This window comes from Athene cunicularia (genome assembly GCF_003259725.1).
Source record: "Athene cunicularia isolate RWA chromosome 22 unlocalized genomic scaffold, athCun1 chr22_part1, whole genome shotgun sequence".
NCBI lineage: Eukaryota > Metazoa > Chordata > Aves > Strigiformes > Strigidae > Athene > Athene cunicularia.
In genome coordinates this window covers 2,378,402-2,396,473 of record NW_020799128.1, presented here as the reverse complement: position 1 = coordinate 2,396,473, position 18,072 = coordinate 2,378,402, and the positions used below count along the sequence as shown (strand labels likewise).

At 42.4% G+C, this 18,072-nt stretch overlaps 1 protein-coding gene across 1 annotated transcript in view; it reads left to right on the top strand.

Annotated features, from left to right (window-relative positions):
- The first annotated feature begins 3,669 nt into the window (after window positions 1-3,669).
- DOCK5 (dedicator of cytokinesis 5) overlaps window positions 3,670-18,072 on the top strand; it is a 64,264-nt gene continuing 49,861 nt past the window's right edge. Inside the window, exons 1-5 of the mRNA XM_026863085.1 lie at window positions 3,670-3,755; window positions 11,308-11,348; window positions 12,373-12,428; window positions 13,295-13,391; window positions 17,186-17,334. Coding sequence (XP_026718886.1) covers window positions 3,746-3,755; window positions 11,308-11,348; window positions 12,373-12,428; window positions 13,295-13,391; window positions 17,186-17,334 — 353 coding nt within the window. The 5' untranslated portion in view covers window positions 3,670-3,745. The remainder of the gene's footprint in view (window positions 3,756-11,307; window positions 11,349-12,372; window positions 12,429-13,294; window positions 13,392-17,185; window positions 17,335-18,072) is intronic.

The following is an 18,072-nucleotide window of genomic DNA, read 5'->3' as shown; positions in this document are numbered from 1 at the left end:
CTGTTGCGTGATGCTTCAGAGCGAGCAGCGTGTCCCCCGACATCCAGCGTGCACGCCCAGTTGTGCAATGCCTTTAGAGTTCCTTCTCCATCCGTTTTGAGGAATCACCTTCTGCCCTGGAGGATGAAAATTGTTTCTCCTTATCTTCACCTGCATTACTCTGGCTGCTGTCACCAGTCATAAAGTTATCTGTTGCCCTTTTCAAACCAGTCCCAATGTTGGCTCCTCTGACCTCCCCTCCTAATGGATTCCATAGGCTGGATGCACTGGTGAGAAAACCATTTCTTAAACTTTCCGCTAATCAAACCGAGGGACTGTAAATTAAATAAATAAGTCATCTCTAGTAATGCTCAAAGAATATGATCATTAAAACAAACCCTCTATCTTCTTCTTATGAATTATGTTTTCCACCTCTGCCTCTTTACTTCGATTAAATTGGCTAGACTTCAGCGCTGCTTTTCATTCAGGATAATAAAAGGGACAGGATCACCATTCTAAAGTGAATTTCAAATGACAGAATCTCAACTAAAGTTTAACTTGAAGCAAAAAGTCTTAAAAGATATTCCTGGAAACATGGGGACAAAAGTTGGGTTTTTTTCCCTTCCTTCCTTTTATATGAAGGAATTTTATTTTTTCATACCATGACCATGTTTGTCATGTGCTGCTTCCTTTTTTTCTTTTAAGTCTGAATGAGGTCAGATTAAATACACACAGTGAAAAAGAGGCTAAGCAGTTCAAATAACTACAGATGGACTACTTCGGACAGGGCTGACTTCAAGCAGCAGGAAGCATCAGTGGCAAACAGTAAAGCTCCCAGGGAAAATATGCCAGCAATTTGTCTTTTATAACCTTGTGCATAACCATTGGGTAGGAGGTTTTATATACAGTGACCCTCTGTTCTTGCTTAATTCAGTCTAGCAAAGCAAGATACAACACATCTTGCCTTTTTCCGATGTGCAGGGGCAGAAGTGTGTTCCTTAGGCTGGTAAATGACGTACATTGGGGTCTGAAACCCGTCTGATAAAGCAGGGAAGGGAGCTGCAATGGTTAGTTCTCCATCTTGAGGCTGCCGTGATCTTTGGTGAGGGGAAGGGAACGGCAGTGTTTAGTTCTCCCTCTTCTTTTGGCTGTTGTGCTCTTTAGTTTTGAATTAACTGTCTGTGTTCTCAAAAGAAAGGCTTGTCTGATGCCCGCCCACCTTTCTGTTAGACGCTTGGTGCTGCTCAGACTGCTTTTGTCTGAGGCTAAAGCAGCAATTTATGGAAAAATACAGACTGGAATTTATATAATGCCTGCTTGTCCCCAAGAAACCCAAAGCATCTAGAAATTGTATGTATCCCTATACGCATAAACACACGTGCATTTCTAAAGAGGAGCCGTTTCTCCCGGTGAGCGCCGCCACGAAGCCAAGCAGCAGTTTAGGACAGAAAGTAAGGCAGTGCCGCTGTAACCACAGGAGGAAACTTCAGTAGACAGAATGTAATCAGCCGAGTTAGAACTTGGCTAAGACGCTCTGCTTTAAATCTTCTAAGTCTGTTGACAGGGCTGTGGGATTATTAACGTCTGTAGACAGCTTGATGCCTGGACTTCACCTGAGGAACGACACCTCCCGCCATGTAGTTCAGCGCTGACTCCAGAGGGAGCCTGGATTGTTTCATCCATCCGCACCTCGGGGAGGTTTGGAGATGTCCCATCCGAGCAGCCGATTGCACCGTCCCTGCGTACCGTTAGTGACCTGGCAGGTTTACTGCGACAGGAGGCACGCCTGCAGGGAGTTGCTTTGGGATTGGGAGCTGCACTTTTATGCTGACCTCTGCAAATCCTTGCAGAATTACTTTCTATATCTGGCAGAACAGTTTCTTTTTAACCGAGTCAAATACGATATTAACTAGTTCTGTCAATTTATGGTCTTGGCATCTGTCAATACAAGGTAGTTCTTAACGGATTACTCTGATTTCCTCCTGTGTATGTTCATGTTTGACTATAGACATGATGCAGTTTTTTTCTGCAAAAGCGTTGATGGGATTTTTACTTTGGAGCCTCTTCTCTGCGGCCTTTAAAGTGTCTAAAGTGAATATCCAGCTCACCAGTCAGTTTTTAATATCTTGGCTTGCAACACTTGCAGGGAGGGAGAGGAAACTGGATGTCAGAGCAGCTCGTGCCGTAGGAGTCCAGCGACATTCCTGGAAAACAATGTACTAGGTTCAGTGCACACTGAGCAACCTGAAGTTACGGTAGGCATGAGTTAGGGCCACTGGGAGCAAACACTGCCCCTGCAGCCTAAGAAAATACGTATCTGTTTGTGATCAAGGTCTGTTGCAGATACTGCGGGGAATTCACATCGCCTGCTCACTTCTGTTGGATTATTTATAGTTACGATATTTTAAAGAAAGCTGGTATATGTGAGATAATTTCCGGTGTGGTAAGCCACAATCATTTGTTTATGCTGGATCCTTGCCAGGAGGCAATATACCTCATCTTGACGGAAATGATAGGCATTTGATGCGAATTTCCTGACATAAGAGCTCAATTTTTAATTTATTTATTTCATTTTCCGAGCGAGTTCTTCAAATACAAACCCTCTGAAGTCTGAATAATTTTCCCAAAGCCCCCTGAAAATCCTTGCGTGATTTATTTGCCTTCTTAAAAATAAATATTGTGCTTACTTCACTGATTCCTTTGCTTGGGGAACAGATTTGGATATGTAAATATGCCACTTATGTGTGTAAGAAGATTGCATCGCTGCGTTTAAGATGGGGTCTGTACTCAAACCAGTGTTTTAAATAAATAAATAAGATAATCTCATTTTGGTAGAGGAGTGATCTGTTCTGATTTAGCTGATCAATTCATTGAACCGTAGCAAAGCATTTTCCTGACTGCTTTATGTCTTTTTACCTGCCTTGGTTTGGAAGCCAATTCAGATGAAACTTTCTCATCTTGACAAGGCTCCAGCAGCTCTAAGGAGAGCACTTCTGCTTTGTCCAGCAAAGCTGCACCTCAGGAAAGTTCCAGAGAAAAGGCAGTTTAGAAGCGTAGGCTTCTGGACTTAATCCTATTCCCCTGGAAATCCGATAAGAATTCAGATTAGCTTTGTCTTTGTTAGGGATTAAATTTGCGGAGGATCTCAAATTTTCGTGCTAAGATTCATTCTTGTCTGGGAAGAGCCTTTAGTAGCAAATAGTCTGAGGCATTTAGGATGTAATAGTGGCGTTTTTTCTGGTGACATACAATTTATGTTGTTTTGTCAGGGCTTGTGAGTGCTGTGTTGCAGTTAGTCCTGTGACATGCTAATAAAAAATGACCCCTAACTAATCCATAACCTCTGCCTGAGGTAATAGTGACCTTTGCTGGACAGGTTGTCAGTAAAGTGGGAAGATGCAACTTTTTCATTTAGTGTCACAGATCTGCATTCTTAAAAGTAAAAGACAAACTTTGTTGGCTGTTAAGAATAATGTTTCTTCTCCTTGCAGGAACTGGTGGTAGAATCTGGAGATATGCTATATAGTTTTCCGGTGGATTATATACACAGGATAGCTTAGTAACTTTACAGTGCTTTTTCAAAATCATATTCTGCCTTTGACAGGTGCCGTGATACCAGATTTCAAAATCTGATTACCTCCCAGCTTCCATGACTCTGTTTTTCATCCCTCTCTTCCCCCCTCTCTTTTTAGCAATCTACAACTACGATGCTGTCCAAGATGTGGAGCTCTCCTTGCAAGTCGGCGACACCGTTCACATTTTGGAGATGTATGAAGGTAGGTTGCGGATCACTTCCAAGTACTTTACAGTAGTTTTTGAAAGTGAATACAACAAATCGAGATTTTTTTTTTAAAAAAAAATAATACAAATTTCAGATCTCAGTTTTCAACTTCTGATACGCCCAAAAGCACAAAGCTTGCTGTGTAGTGTTTGCTGTATGCACTTAACTTTTAAAATGGTATTAAAAATGCTTAACATAGAGAAGTGGCGATCATATCTACCTGTTCCTGGCAGAGGTTTGTCAAGGTAAGATTCCACCGGGATCTCAAGGCAGCCCTGCAAGAGAAAGGAACACTCACTTCTGGCTGTTCATTTCTGTGTTCACACCACACCTGTTTACCTTGGCTCCAGCCAAGCCAGGCCAAACGCTTGTACAGTCATGTGATGGACTGATCCAGCTGAAAAATAATAATAATTTATTTTTTTTTTAAAGTAGCTTTTAACCTGAATTAGTTCTTTGATCTGAGACGACAGAGGCAGTGGATGAAAGAAAAGGAGAGGGCAGGTCCAACTGTTTCAAAAGTGATGTTGGTTTAAGCCATAATATCATGAACTGGCATTATGTGTTTTAAAAAGCCTCCAGTTATGGAGCTTCCATGCCCTTTTTAGGCTTCTCCCAATACTTTCCTGGGAATTTTTTCATAATATGTACCTTAATGTAGAACATCTTGCAGAAAGGAAAACAAAATTCCTATTTTAAATGAGACGAAAATTACACTCGTGTGTTTCATATCTACTCATTAAACGAGCCTGTTTCATGAAGATTTCAATATTAAGAATGGAACACAGCCATTTCATCATTTTACAGAATGTACTAGTCACTACTTCATTTGGAAGGCTGCTCTCCAAAATTTAAATACTCTTTCCAAAATACAAATTCAATCATTTTCACAAGCAGCGTCAGTTTGAAAGACTCAGCATACAAAAAACTCTTTAGTATCTCTGCTGGGAACAGCAAGCTGCTTGTTTAGCAATTTGTTCTTAGTCAATTGTTCTCTTTCCACTTCTCTTTGACCTTGACACTGGAAACAGACAGCCAGTTCCTACATGTCAAAGCAGATTATGTTGCTGATGTGTGTTTTTACACTGATGTGTGTGATAGTGGTGAGTGTGTTTGGCAGAGGGGGAGAGAGAAGGAGGAAGGGAAAAAAAAATCCGTATGTGATAGTACGAACACATCAACTGGTTTTGCAAAAAGACACAAGGGAGAGGGAGTGTCAGGGATGAAAACTGCCCTCATGAAAAGGATTCATCCTGTGCTTCCCAGGATGTTGGGGTATTTGTTTCTCTCTTTTTCTTTTTTAAAGCAACATCGTTTAATCCTACTGCTTGGTCTGTAACCAGCTGTTTAACAGAGAGACAGTCAAGAAGAGGAACTGAATACCCAAATGGCATCCCTTTTATTGCCTGGAATGCCCCAGTTTGAAACTTCAGCCTGAGAAGATTGATTGCAAAGTGAATGTGTTTTGATTGTTTTCATACACTCGGGCATCAGTGTGGCATCCTGGTTTGTGACTGAGGCACCTAGAAATTACTGCAGTAAAACTAAATACTTTTCCTGGACAGGCCAGCCAGAAATTCAGGCCAGACATTTGTGAATCTAAAGGAAAAGATGCAGATTGTCTCTGAGATGGTAACTGCTGCGGGTCTGGCCTTTCTCCCCTTAAATTCATTTTAAAAACTCCAAATTCTGATATTCTGTCTGCTCGCAAGGAAATTGTCTTGCCTTATTATATTTATTTTCCTTTCTTTTGGGACATCAGCTTTCATCTTGCTTTCCAGATATCTGTGGGTTGTGTTTTGGAGAATTAGTGTTCTCACAAGAAGCCTTTTCTGTTTCTTCTCATGCTAATGATGTATGCTTACAAATACAGCTCTGCTCTGATAGAAGTGGGGTTTTGTTCCACTAATCACTGTTCTTATCTGGATACACAAGTCCCAGTTTAGAAAAAAGGTTCCATTTAACCAGGGCGTTGGCTTTGCAGGAAGAAAGGCTCAGAGATGCCTTGTGAGCTCCTTTTTTTCAGTCGGTGTAAGCTATCCCCACAGCTCCCAGTCTGGGCGTTCCTTAGGTTATCGGTAACATTCTTGAGGGAATTAAGGGGACATTTTTCAGGGTTGTCCAGAGGCTCTCGTACGATGGCAATAGCCACTTGGAAAATCTTTCTGTTGTTCCCTACCTCAGGGTGCACAGGAGCATCTTTTGTGAGTTACTAGAAGGTTCTCGGGGCTGTTGCACCACAGTTCGCTTCCCGCTCTGTCAGTCATCTAGAACGTGCCTCCCTTTTCCTCCTGGTTGAAGTCAGCAGGTGTTCATCCCTCAACCCTGTCCGGTGAAGGCTCTCTGTGTCAAACAGCCTTCGCTTGAAAGCTCTTTGTGTTCTGCATCTGGGGTTTTGGCTGGCTCCGCTCTGTCTGTAAGAACTGAAGTGCACAGTTTGTTCCTTGACAGCGAGGCAGCAAGGTTGAAGCTTGCACTGGGTTTTGGTGTTAACAGTAAATGTTATCTGACTCTCAGCTGGCTGAATAGCTTTGAGACGGAACACTGATACAGCTGAGCTGCTGGGGGAGGTGTGTGTGTTTAATTCACAATGAAGTGAATTAAAGTGCAAACCAGAAGGTGTGGATGCAGTTTGGCGCGGGCCTCTGTACTACGCAACCTTCTAACTTCATGTGGCTTTGCCACAGACCGCGGTGACTTGCAGACCCTTAAGGTGGAGAGCCTGCAGTCAGGTGCTGCTCTTGTGCTGCCCGATGACCTCACAGGGAGGGAAAGCACCTTTACATTGCAAAATCCCTACTCGTTCATGCGAGTGCGTGCTATCAGGAGTTAGAGCCCTGTTGCAAAGGCTGGAAGTCCTTGGAACGTGGGCCAGGTTTGGGATGAGGCTCTAGCATTGCACTTTTGTTAGTAAAGCTTTCTTTTCCCGTGCTCTAGATGGATGCTTTGCCTCATAGTTTATAAGTCCCAGTTACAGAGTTAGGCTTGGATTGTGAGTGCACAAAAGAAGATAAGGGAGTGATAACGTGGTAGATTATCTGTTCGTGTTGCTGGGCTGTGGTTTACCTGTGTTAAGGATTCGTCAAAGGCTGATCATCCCTGGAAACAGTAGAGTCGACTTGGACAAAGTACACAACATGGAAGTGAAGGTCATCAGGGCTGAAACCACAGACTGAGCCATTTGAACTAAAGGTTTCAGATATTTCTAGTACAAGCTATAATGTGCTGATAGCCAACACAGCTCGAATCTGTACAGGGACAACCCGAGGGCTGTTTGTAGTGGGTTGAGTAACTCCATAGTCTAGGCTGTGTAGCATTTCCTTCAGTCCGGGAAACAAGATCGTGGCAAACTGCATCTTTGTCAGTCTGCCCTTAGGTGAAGTTGTACGTGGGCTTTGCACTCCAGGTAGGGTCTAAATTTGCATATTCAGTGTTATACTTTGAGACTGCTTTAAAATAATTTTTGAAATGTCTTCGTTGGGCTTCAAGTATGCTTTGAAACGCTGTGTGTATTATTACACCAGCAGGTCTGGAGGAGTTTTCTTAGACCTCCGTTCCCTTTAAAACAAATACACATACACCCCCTCAAAGCACGGTTTTGTTTAGGTGTCTTGGTCATGATTCACTTGTAAACTGCAAAACAAGGGTGGGGTGTTTTTTTTTTTCCTCCTTTCTTGGTTGTCTGTCTGGTTGCAGAAGGGCACGAGGTCTTTGTACAAAATTACTTTTTCCACTTGATATCAAGATAAGCAGTGTGCACGTGTCCTGTTGTTTGCCAAATGTTGTCAAGGCAGGGCGTACGCTGCAAAATCCAAGAAAAGAAGGAAACTTGCTGCATCCAATACTTTGAAGACTGCCTCAGTGCAGGATTTATTTACTCTCTGGGAATCTGTCCTTGAGTAGTGAGCTGGGGAGGTTACGTTTCTGTTTAGGAGAATCTTTTCTAATCTGCAGTATATATTAGTTCAGGCAAGCTGTGGGAAATAATAAAATAGAGATTAAAAGGAACGTGTGCCCACATACCGTGATTCCAATCAGTTTCTTCTCCTGGTGAAAATAAAGTTGCATTGAATTTGTTCCTAGTTTAAGTCTTTTATCTTTCCTCTGACCACTGTAGGTAAGTGAAGCAATCCTTTGTTTGATTTCAGTCCGGCGCAGCGGTGTGTGTTGTGGTACTGAGGCACGGTAGGCTGCAGCGGGAGAGGAACAAAGCTTGTGGTTAGGAATTGCATCACTGTGCATAACTTTTCATCGTCTAAACTATTGCAATTTGAATAATTTTTCTTAGATTTTTCCAATGCTTTCCATATTGCATAAAATCAATGTAATGACAGGTAAAATTGAGGACCTGTATTCCCCTAAAAAAACCCCAAACAAAACCAAACCCCAAACTTTATGGCATTTCTGTTCAAGACTCAGTCTGATACCCTTGCATTCTTAATCACAATTCAGTTTGGAAGAGTGTTGTATAGGTGAAATTTGCCATGTCATCTTCAACTGAAAAACCTTTCTTCATTTAGCACATCTCTGCTTGGGTAAAATAATCAAGAGAAACACTTAAATGGTCTAGCATTCCTCTGAAGCTTGACGCAGATTTTGTTGGGTTTTTTAAGAAAAAAAATCAATTAATAATTGATCTCTGCCAAAAGCTTTTGTTCCTTTTAAAATTATGGATAAGATTATTGAAAATTGGATCGGAATTCTGAAAAAAAAAAAAAAAGCATGAGATGCTTGCTGAAATAGTTTTGCATAATAATATACGACATACTTTTATGCAATGATTGCAGAATATTTACAGGAATGTGGTAAATGCCAAGAGGCCATTTTAAATATGAGGAAGCTGTGGTATAGAAGGGCTGAGAGACTGTGTCAAATGGAATTGAAATAAAGGGGAAAATATTCTCGTTATGTTCCGTGAGCTTTGTATCATCCCTAAATAACTTGTACTTGCCCATTCAATTAATTACAACTTAGATAAAAATAGAACTTAAATCTTCTCATCCCTAATCCAGTACCTTATCCATTGGTCCATGATCAATGTATAATCCTATTTTCATCCTGTGGAAGGAATGGAATTTCTTCTTTCCTCCCAATTTACTACTGGAGTTTTGGGGTTTATGTGGTAAAGCTGATTCAGCTGCTCATTGCTAGAGAAAGGGGACAAAACTGTGCTTAAAAGAAAGGAAGAAAAAAAGGGCCAAACACACCACCACCACTCAAAACAAACCCGCAATAAAAGAAAAAAAAAACAACACCCCAAAATGCAATTTATGGTTGAGGAATCTCAGATGCATGGCTCTTCATGGAACCTTCTTTGCTAAATATAGAAATATATGGGGGTAAAACCAAAAAGAAAACAAAAACAACAACAACAACCTTCCCTCCTCTCTTCTTTGTCTAACTGTTCCCTTCAATCCCTTTGCCTCCTTGATGCTTCTCCCTCTGCCAGTCAGCTGAGATGTGATTGTCCGGGATCAGTGATACTGTCTGGGCAGCTCTGAACATCATTCCTGCATTACAGAGCATAATCTATCCCCCTCATGTTTGCGAAGACGTAGGGTCAGTGTTTGCAGTCTCAGTGCAGGTAGAACCTTAGGAGAAGGGTCAAAACCCACTGCTCTGGGAGCACGGGTGACGGAGAGTTGGGGTCGCAGGGTCCCGACATTTAGAAGGATGTTTTTAGTGGTCAAGAGTCAGTGAGAAAGTGCAAGTTTGCATCCCGGAACGGTATGAGGGGACGTTATCTCTGCACGTCAGCATTTCAAGCGGAGCAGGTTCTTCTACAATGTTGAGTTTGTTATTTCCAGGACAGTAACTTCAGGGGACTGAAGGGGATGGGAACTGTTGCTTATGGCACCCGGTGGGAAGAGTCCTTGGGCACGCCCAGCTCTTGGGTAGCCGAGACAGATGAGGACGGTGAGGGTGGAGAGAAAAAGCCCCTTTGTCTCACACAGTTCGGAGGTGCTGGAAGAAGAGTAGGAGTGACTTGCCCACCACTGTGCTTCTCTCCTCTCCGCTCATTAAGCAAGGCTCGAGGACATTAAAAATGCAGCATTTTTTTCGTACGCTTGCGTTTCGGTGACCTTGAAATCTAAATTGTGGTCAAACCCCAGGTGCTGAAAGAGAGAAGAAATGTACCTCTGAGAGTGACATATGCTTCTGAGTCTTGGGGATCACAGATATTACTTTGTATCTTATACTTCACTAGATCTTGTCAAGATAATATTGAGAAACAATATCTGTACCAGGGCAGGCAGTTCAGGGTTGTTCAGGTTTTTTTTGCCTTATCTAATAAAACATTCTGTTTTAGCCTTCCTTTGAAGGAAGGCTTTAAACTGAGTCACGAAGAAAATAAAGAACCTGTACAGTGTGGAACTCAGACACAATCTATAAGACGATTTGGGTGAAAATGCACTTCAGAGGAAAGAAAATTTTAAAGGGGTGGAGTGGAATTGGACTTGGGACACTTGAAGATACTTCTCTTTATCCATGCTGTATGAACTTGGGCGGGTAGTTCCACGTGCATGTCTGTGCCTCATCACTCCAGTGACCGTAGCAGTACTCCTGTGCTCTGTCTGTAACTTGTAAGCTTTATGGAACAAGGATTGTCACATTGCAGATGTCTAGCCCGGAGTGGCCTGCTTTTCCATCGAGCGCTCTCAGTGCAACCTGAAGGGACCAGCAGAGTAGGAGTGAGGGTGTCAGTTCATGGTAGGAAGAGACCCCCCACACCCTGCTCTTGGGAACTGAGCCTCCTACAAACAGAGCAGGAGTGTCTTCACGATAGCACATCTCAAATGAGCAAGATTATGTTGTACAAATGGGGTGAGAACGGCAATGCATATTTAATTGCTGTAGACAGAAAAAAAAATAAAAAAAAAATGCATAACAGCAAGCAGCAGTGTGCTCAGGTGGCCAAGAAGGCCAATGGCATCCTGGCTTGTATCAGGATTGGTGTGGCCAGCAGGGGCAGGGAAGGGATCTTGCCCCTGTACTTGGCGCTGGTGAGGCCACACCTTGATGGCTGTGTTCAGTTTTGGGCCCCTCACTCCAGAGAGGACATGGAGTTACTCGGACGTGTCCAGAGAAGGGCTACAAAGCTGGTGCAGGGTCTGGAACACATGTCCTGTGAGGAGCCGCTGAGGGAACCGGGATTGTTCAGTCTGGAGAAGAGGAGGCTGAGGGGAGACCTCATCACCCTCTACAACCACCTGACAGGAGGGTGCAGAGAGCTGGGTTTGAGCCTCTTCAGCCTGGTAGAAAGCAACAGGACAAGAGGGAATGGCCTCTAGTTGCGCCAGGGAAGGGTTAGATGGGATGTTGGGAAGGATTTCTGTGCAGAAGGGGTTGTTGGGCGTTGGAATGGGCTGCCCAGGGAGGTGGTGGAGTCCCCATCCCTGGAGGGGTTCAGGAGTTGGGTCGACTTAGAGCTTCAGGATATGCTGTAGGTGGGAACTGTGCTAGGCGAACGGTGGGACTAGATGATCTCCAGGGTCCTTTCCAACGTAGGTGATTCTGTGATAAATATTTTTATTTCCCTTTGACAGGCTGGTACCGAGGATACACACTCCGAAATAAATCTAAGAAGGTATGACCTCACTTTTCAGTAACTCTGATTATCTTTTTTTTTTTTTTCCTACACCTTGCCAGGCCCCATCCGGTGCTCTAATCTGCAATGCTTCTGCTGTTTTTCCTTGTCTTAATATTGTGCAGGTCTCCTGATCAATATGTCCTTTTCCTCAGCGATAGAAATAAAATGCCCTTGAGCTAAATGTTTCAGAACCATTAACTGGGTACTTCTCCGTTGTGAGCGTGCATAATGTAGTTTGAACTAGCAAAATTGAGTGCTGCATATCTGCATACACTAGCTTATTGCCTTATTATTGTGGTCTTGGACCTGGACACATCCAGCATTAGTTATATGTAATGGTAAGATTAGAGTTTTGGTTTGACTTGGAAAATATTCCAAAAAATTATGCATGCGTGGATCTCAGCCAAACTTCTTGAGGTTTGTGAAACCAGCCTGAAACCTGCATGGAAATCTGGTTTCCCATAGGAATCCTGGCACCTCTCATGTGGTAACATCCCTCTCAGTCTCCGTTTTTCAGGTGTAAAGAGGAATGAAAATAGAAAAGAATTGCAGTACTCCGAGAAGGTTTCTCTTAAATAAAGGAAACACGAGACCGGTGAATTTCTACAAATGCTCACGTGTTGTGAGCTTTTCTAGAGAAGCGCAGGTCCAGGGCAACTTGACAATGACTCCCAATTATTTTTCGTAGCAAAGACAAATGAGTATGACTGATAGTTTCCAAGAGTTTAGAGCATTTCATACAGAAAGAAGAGTGTCATTACAGTGAAACAAGGAATTGAATTTTCTGAGGTGCTAATACCAAATACAGTGCTCAAGCATGCAGCCTGATGCTCCTTCCTTACTTTTTTCCTGTGATACTGGGACTGGTGGACTTAAAACATTTCTGTTACAGGTAAACAGGAAACATCAGTCACTGCTCTGCTGATCATGCTCTTACCCCCTTCCCCTACTTTCTGTTGACTGCGTTTTTGTTGTGTCATGTCCTATGGTTTGATCTATTTATTTCTGTGTTCATTTTCAGGGCATTTTCCCCGAAACGTATATCCATTTAAAAGAGGCAATCGTGAAGGACCGGGGGTAGGTTGGCACTACTTGAGGTGTACTTCTGGTAGAAAAACCAGTGGAATGCTGTTTCCTTTGAAAACAAACACAACCAAAACCCAACTTAAGTAGTGGTGGTTGTAACGAATGCTCCTGTCAGTGTGTGCAGCAGGGCGTGCCACCTGTGCTGGACTTCTAGAGGTGCTTAACTTGTTTTTTTCAGAGCATTATACATACCAAAACAGTTGTAGGCATAGGAGCAGGAGAATACCATTTGTGAAGATAAGAAAGCTCTGCTAGAGAAGTTAGGAGTGAGGCAGGTCAATCGAACTACATTTCGCTCCTCTGGGGACTCCTGCAAGTCATAACACACTCCTGCTCGCAGCCAAGTAGCCAGCAGGAGTGTGAATTCCTTCCTGCCTTGGAAAACATTTGAGGAAATGACTCCTCATTTGTTTCTTAGAGCTGATTCTGTGATTGTTACAGTGAGAGGAAAGCAGCAGTTGCAAAGGAAGAGACTTTAGAAAATACTTTCTCTTTTTTTTTTTTTAATAACAGTGGCCAAGTTACCACTGCAAGTGGTGATTCTTCCAAACTTAATTACTATCTATTTAGTATGTTTCTGGAATGGATCCATTGAGAAGAACAAGACTGAAAGAAAATTGAACCATGCTTGCATTAAAAATGGATAGTGAATGTGCATGTATGTCTTGGAAAACCAGTTGAACAGCTTAAGAATCTTGGCACTGTGTGTGAGTGAACTGTGTGACTATCAAGCCGTCTGAAATTTCCATTTCCATAGTTATCAAAAAAAGATGTTTTACTACTAAGTTTTAATCTCGAGTATAACACCTTTTTTTATATTTTCTCCTTTTTTTTTTTTTTTTTTTTTTTTTCTCCAGACAACATGAAACAGTGATTCCAAGTGAGTTGCCCCTCGGCCAAGAACTGACATCTACCCTGAGGGAGTGGGCAGTTATCTGGCACAAGTTATATGTGGTAAGTTTTCTTCGGTGGTTGGTATTTTATTACATGACCTCAGATGAGGTGAGACTGGGCTTTTTGCAGGGCACTTTATTAGAACATTATGCAGAATTGTAAAGCTATAATTATTGTAAAATTGGTCTTGGGAGCGGCTAAAAGTTTTCTGCTGTCCCTTGGATGGGATGTGTGATCACAGACAGAACCGTGGTTTAGTCCGTGCCGCAGCGTTGGCTGTGCTTGAATAACTGTGTGATGACACAGCACCGATGAAGCACTGACTGGCACAGGTCACACTCAGCATCAAGTCAGCTGGCTGGGGCTGTGCGTGTGAGTCACTGTTCACTAGTGCAATAAGGCTTCCTGCTTTGCCTCTTGTGTGTCTGTTCTGTATGAGCCCAATATCTCTCTGTTGGGCGAGACACCATGGCGGTGTTTTAACAGAACCTTTAGCAAGTGTGAACTCTGTTTTTGTAGAAGTGTTGTAGGTACTTATTAGAATGGTTGATCCTCACCCCAGAGTGCCTAAAGCTCAAACAGGCAAGCTAAACAAAGGATGGGAAGAGAACTAGCGCTGCCTGTGGTGGGGGAAGATTTGACTTGTCAGAAGTCACGTCATACATTTAGTTTTCAGTTGCACGGGGGAGATATCTCTTGTCTACTAAATCTGTTTAGTAGCCTGACCATGTGATAGTCACTTCAGGAAAGTCAGCAGCCAAGATAACGCGTGAATTTGGTGGTTTTGCTGAGGTAGGTGCACTCTTGCTCAAAGAAACACAACTGCAGTTCACAATGAATTGCCTTCTTTTGAAGGTGGTGATTAAGGCACATTAAAGAGAGTCAAACTTGAGTTTTTTCTGTGGTTAATAGTGAGTTCAGCCTGTGTAGTATGTGCTCTGAGACTTTAATTAAGATGAGAGAATGGTTTTAAATTGGCTCTAACCATTTGGTTTACTCAGAGCAAGCTTTCCTTTTGAAAATTTCACCAGGCCACAAGTACATTTTGTTTGTGCACCACGAAACCACAAGAATTTGTTCCGCCCTCTTAATTTAATGAGTAGCTGTATGTGACGGTATTACTGTGTGAAAAGAGAGTTTTGTTCCTGGCTTTTTTTTTTTTTTTTTCTGAATAACTTTAGGATCCTAGCCTCAGAATCTATTTTTCTTAAGCGCAGAAATCTTTCATGTTCCTGTGTTTAACCAATATAAGTCTTAAAATAGTCTTGGAAAATGTTGTGGTTTGAAATGGATTTGAGTTTATTTTATTTTCCCCTGCAGTATGTATAAAAATAAAAAAAAAAAAAAAAGCTAAAGTAAAGGAGGAAGGAGGTATTTGAGGAGAAGAAGGAAATACAGGAGATTTTTTTTTCTTTGGCAAGGTTTCATTTCACTTCTTTAATTTCTGTGGTTTTCAGCAAGCATTGCACTGGTGGGTATATCTCCACTGTAAAATAAATATAAAAATGGATGAGAGTTTTTAACTTCCTTTAGTTAATAGGAGTTAGCTAATGTAAACAGCTGGAGAGATAACTCAGCTTTAGCTAACTGTCAGCTTGAGATCTGCTGTATATTTCCCTGAAAGCAAACACAAGTTGCCTTCTCTTTGCAATTATTTTTTTGCAAGTTAAGAACACCTTTTTTTCTTTGTTTGCTAAATATGTCTCTAATATCTTCCCTGTAGGAACTAAAAGACTCATCTACCCTCCACCAGCCCCTTCGCATTAGTTTAAATCAGAAGGAAGATGGCTATTTGTAACTCCCTTTAGATTCGGCTTCTCAGGGGGCAAATTACGAGTCGTTTACATCATTCATGTTCTTTGCAGAGACCAGAATGGGGAAATAATTGAAATGAGTCTCTCCTTCTGTTGTGTGGGAGCAGTTGGGCTTCAGAGTTAAACATTAACAGCTTTGATCCAGAGAAGTGACGCTGGTCAGCTGCTGCCTGAATGGACCAGCCGTGTACCCTTGCCTAGTGCCCACTAACTGTTGGGCGAGATGGAGGCACAAACCTCTTGACAGTCATTTTGGAGCAGCATAACCATAAACGCTGTCCGAGTCGATTAAAGTTTAATGTCCTTTGATTTGTGGTGCTTTTCTCTGAAAATGAGCTGCGCTCGGTGCTCGGTGCAAGTCAGAATCAGCCTAGTAACAGGCTCAGCGTGCAGTGGTGAAGAGAGGAGGCGGCCTGGGTTCCTTTGGAATGGGGTGACTGGTGTAGCTGACACTTCTAAAGGCTTCATTACTTATCGAATCACATCTCGCTACAAATACGACAGGTTACCACATAGCAATCCAGTTCTTAATTACAGCGTCAAACTAAAGAGCCTTAAACTATAGGAAGGAGATGTACAAGTGTGTGACGGATTTGGTATGGGTGGAACCAGTAAATAGCATGAGAAGTATTTCCATTCATTAAAGATAACAGCAGAAGTGGCAGGAGGAGGCTCTTCGCAGAGCAGGTTTTGACGTCCTGTTCAGTCAGTGCTTTATCATAACAGCTGCTGCATGAGATGAAAAATGCAGTGACTGCAGCAAACTCGAGCTAGTGCCTGGGTAGACTGGGGAGGTTGGTGTCTGGGAATCCAGCTGTGATATTTTTATTGCATTTTTGGACAACCTCTGGCACGGCGGTTTCAGTAGTTCTGTCTAGTGCTTAAAAAGCGTGGGATGAGTCAAGACTGTGTTGCATTAAGTTCTGCTCATATGTAAACAAAAATGAGTGCCCTGAAGATCAGATAATCATCGGCCTTATTTGCTGCTAGACACCAGTCGGAGAGATTATTGTGTTTCCACAGAACTACTCTGATTTCCATGAAACTCTAGTCTGGAGGCCACACGTGGACATGACAAGCCATGTGTGAGTTACCAGTGGTTAGAAAGTGAACCTTGAGGTATAACATGCATACTGGCAGGGACGCAGTGTATCCCAGGTATCGATGCATTTTGTTGAAGTTCTTTTTTTTTTATGTAATGGATTTTGAGTGTTTGATGGGACAGAGTAGTAAGAGAGCGGGGAGCCATGAAAATGAGTCCATGGGTTCAATTTGCTTAGTGTTCTGGCTTTAAAACGTAGTTGCTAATGCTGTAAACAGTGGTGCGGGCAGAGATTCCAATTAGCCGTGTTGCTAATGTTGTCAGTGTTGTATTCTGGTGACAAAAGGCCTTTTTTATATGTAACAAAGGGGCTGAAGAGTTCTTTAGGCTGGTGAAAGCTATAGGAGGAACAGCCATGAGAAAAAGCCTATGTGGGCTTCAGTGTCGATCATCTGTTGTTCCTATTTACGTTTTGGCATCACCTTTAGACTTTTAAAAGCAACTAAAGTGTTTGCCTCAGAGTCTTACTGTCTAAAGAGGCAATACAAACGGGAAACGTGCATCAAAAATGACTTGCCCCACGTCACACATTCTGAGAGGGGCAGAGGTAAGGAGAAAAGAGCCTTTGTATATTAAGTTGGAGCTCCTGTCTCAATCTGCTGAGTCAGCTCTCTGTCCTGTATGTTAAAAGCACCCATCGTTGCAGTTTAAGTGCTGGAAAACATCAGAAGTCCATTTTTTTGTCTGTGAGGTTTTTCTGAAATAATGTCCTGAGGAAATAGTGAAAACCCTGAATCTTGAGACACTTGAACCTTAGCAGTGCAGAGTACTGGAGAGTTTGTTCCGTGGGTCTAATCCTGTAGTGTCATACTTTGAGATATTTTTAGTAAAATATAATTTGTATGGTAGATTCAGTTGAGTACATTTCAGAAAGCTCACTGAGCTCATTGTTTTCAGGCTATCACTAGTTTAAAATTGTCCCTTTTTTTTTCCTGTAGGACAACAAGACGACGCAGTTTCGGCACGTCCAACAGATGACTTACAGCCTGATAGAATGGAGGTCACAGATACTGTCTGGGACTCTTCCCAAAGATGAGCTGGCTGAGCTCAAGAAGAAAGTCACCGCTAAGATTGACTATGGCAACAGGTAAACTCCAAACTATGTCTTGAAGGCTGAGCAGACTCCCCAATCCCAGTAGAGGCTGTAGGTGGCTGTTAAAATGTACAAAATGGTGTAAATGGCTGCATGAGGGGAACACTGAATTAGGCTTTATGGTTTTCCTTGGAAAGGGGACGACTGCAGCTTTCAGTCCCCGTCAGAATGTGACTAGCCTGGCAGGTGGGCATGTAGCAGTTGGTTCTTCATATGCCAGCAATCTCTTTGGTTTGGCAGGAAACGTTACCTGTCTTAATTCTGCAGAAATGCTGGCACATGAGTGTCTTTCCCGTGGAGCACAATTTGTGCCTGACTAGCTGGAGCCAGGATTTGGCTGCCAGTTATGAACTAAACTGCTTTATCAGCAACTGAGTAATATGATTCTATGCACCAAAACTCCACCTTTCATTGGTTTGTACGGAACGGGAACTGTCTCCAGAACTCATTTATCTGCCTGTCAGACTTGATTCGGGTCAAGCAGTCAATTAAGAAGAAAGCTTATGGCAAACAATACTAATTAGCCATAATCCATACGCCTGATAGATATACATACCTTTCTTTAAAAAAAAAAACAAAAACAAACCAACAAACCAAAACCCACAACTTTAAGTGAGAACGAAGAAGATGTCATCTTAGAATTAAGTTACCTAATTATTTTTCCCTTTAATGGGAAAATGAGGGGTGAGGGATAAGTATTTCAGGACAGGAGAACAGCAATGTGATTATTAC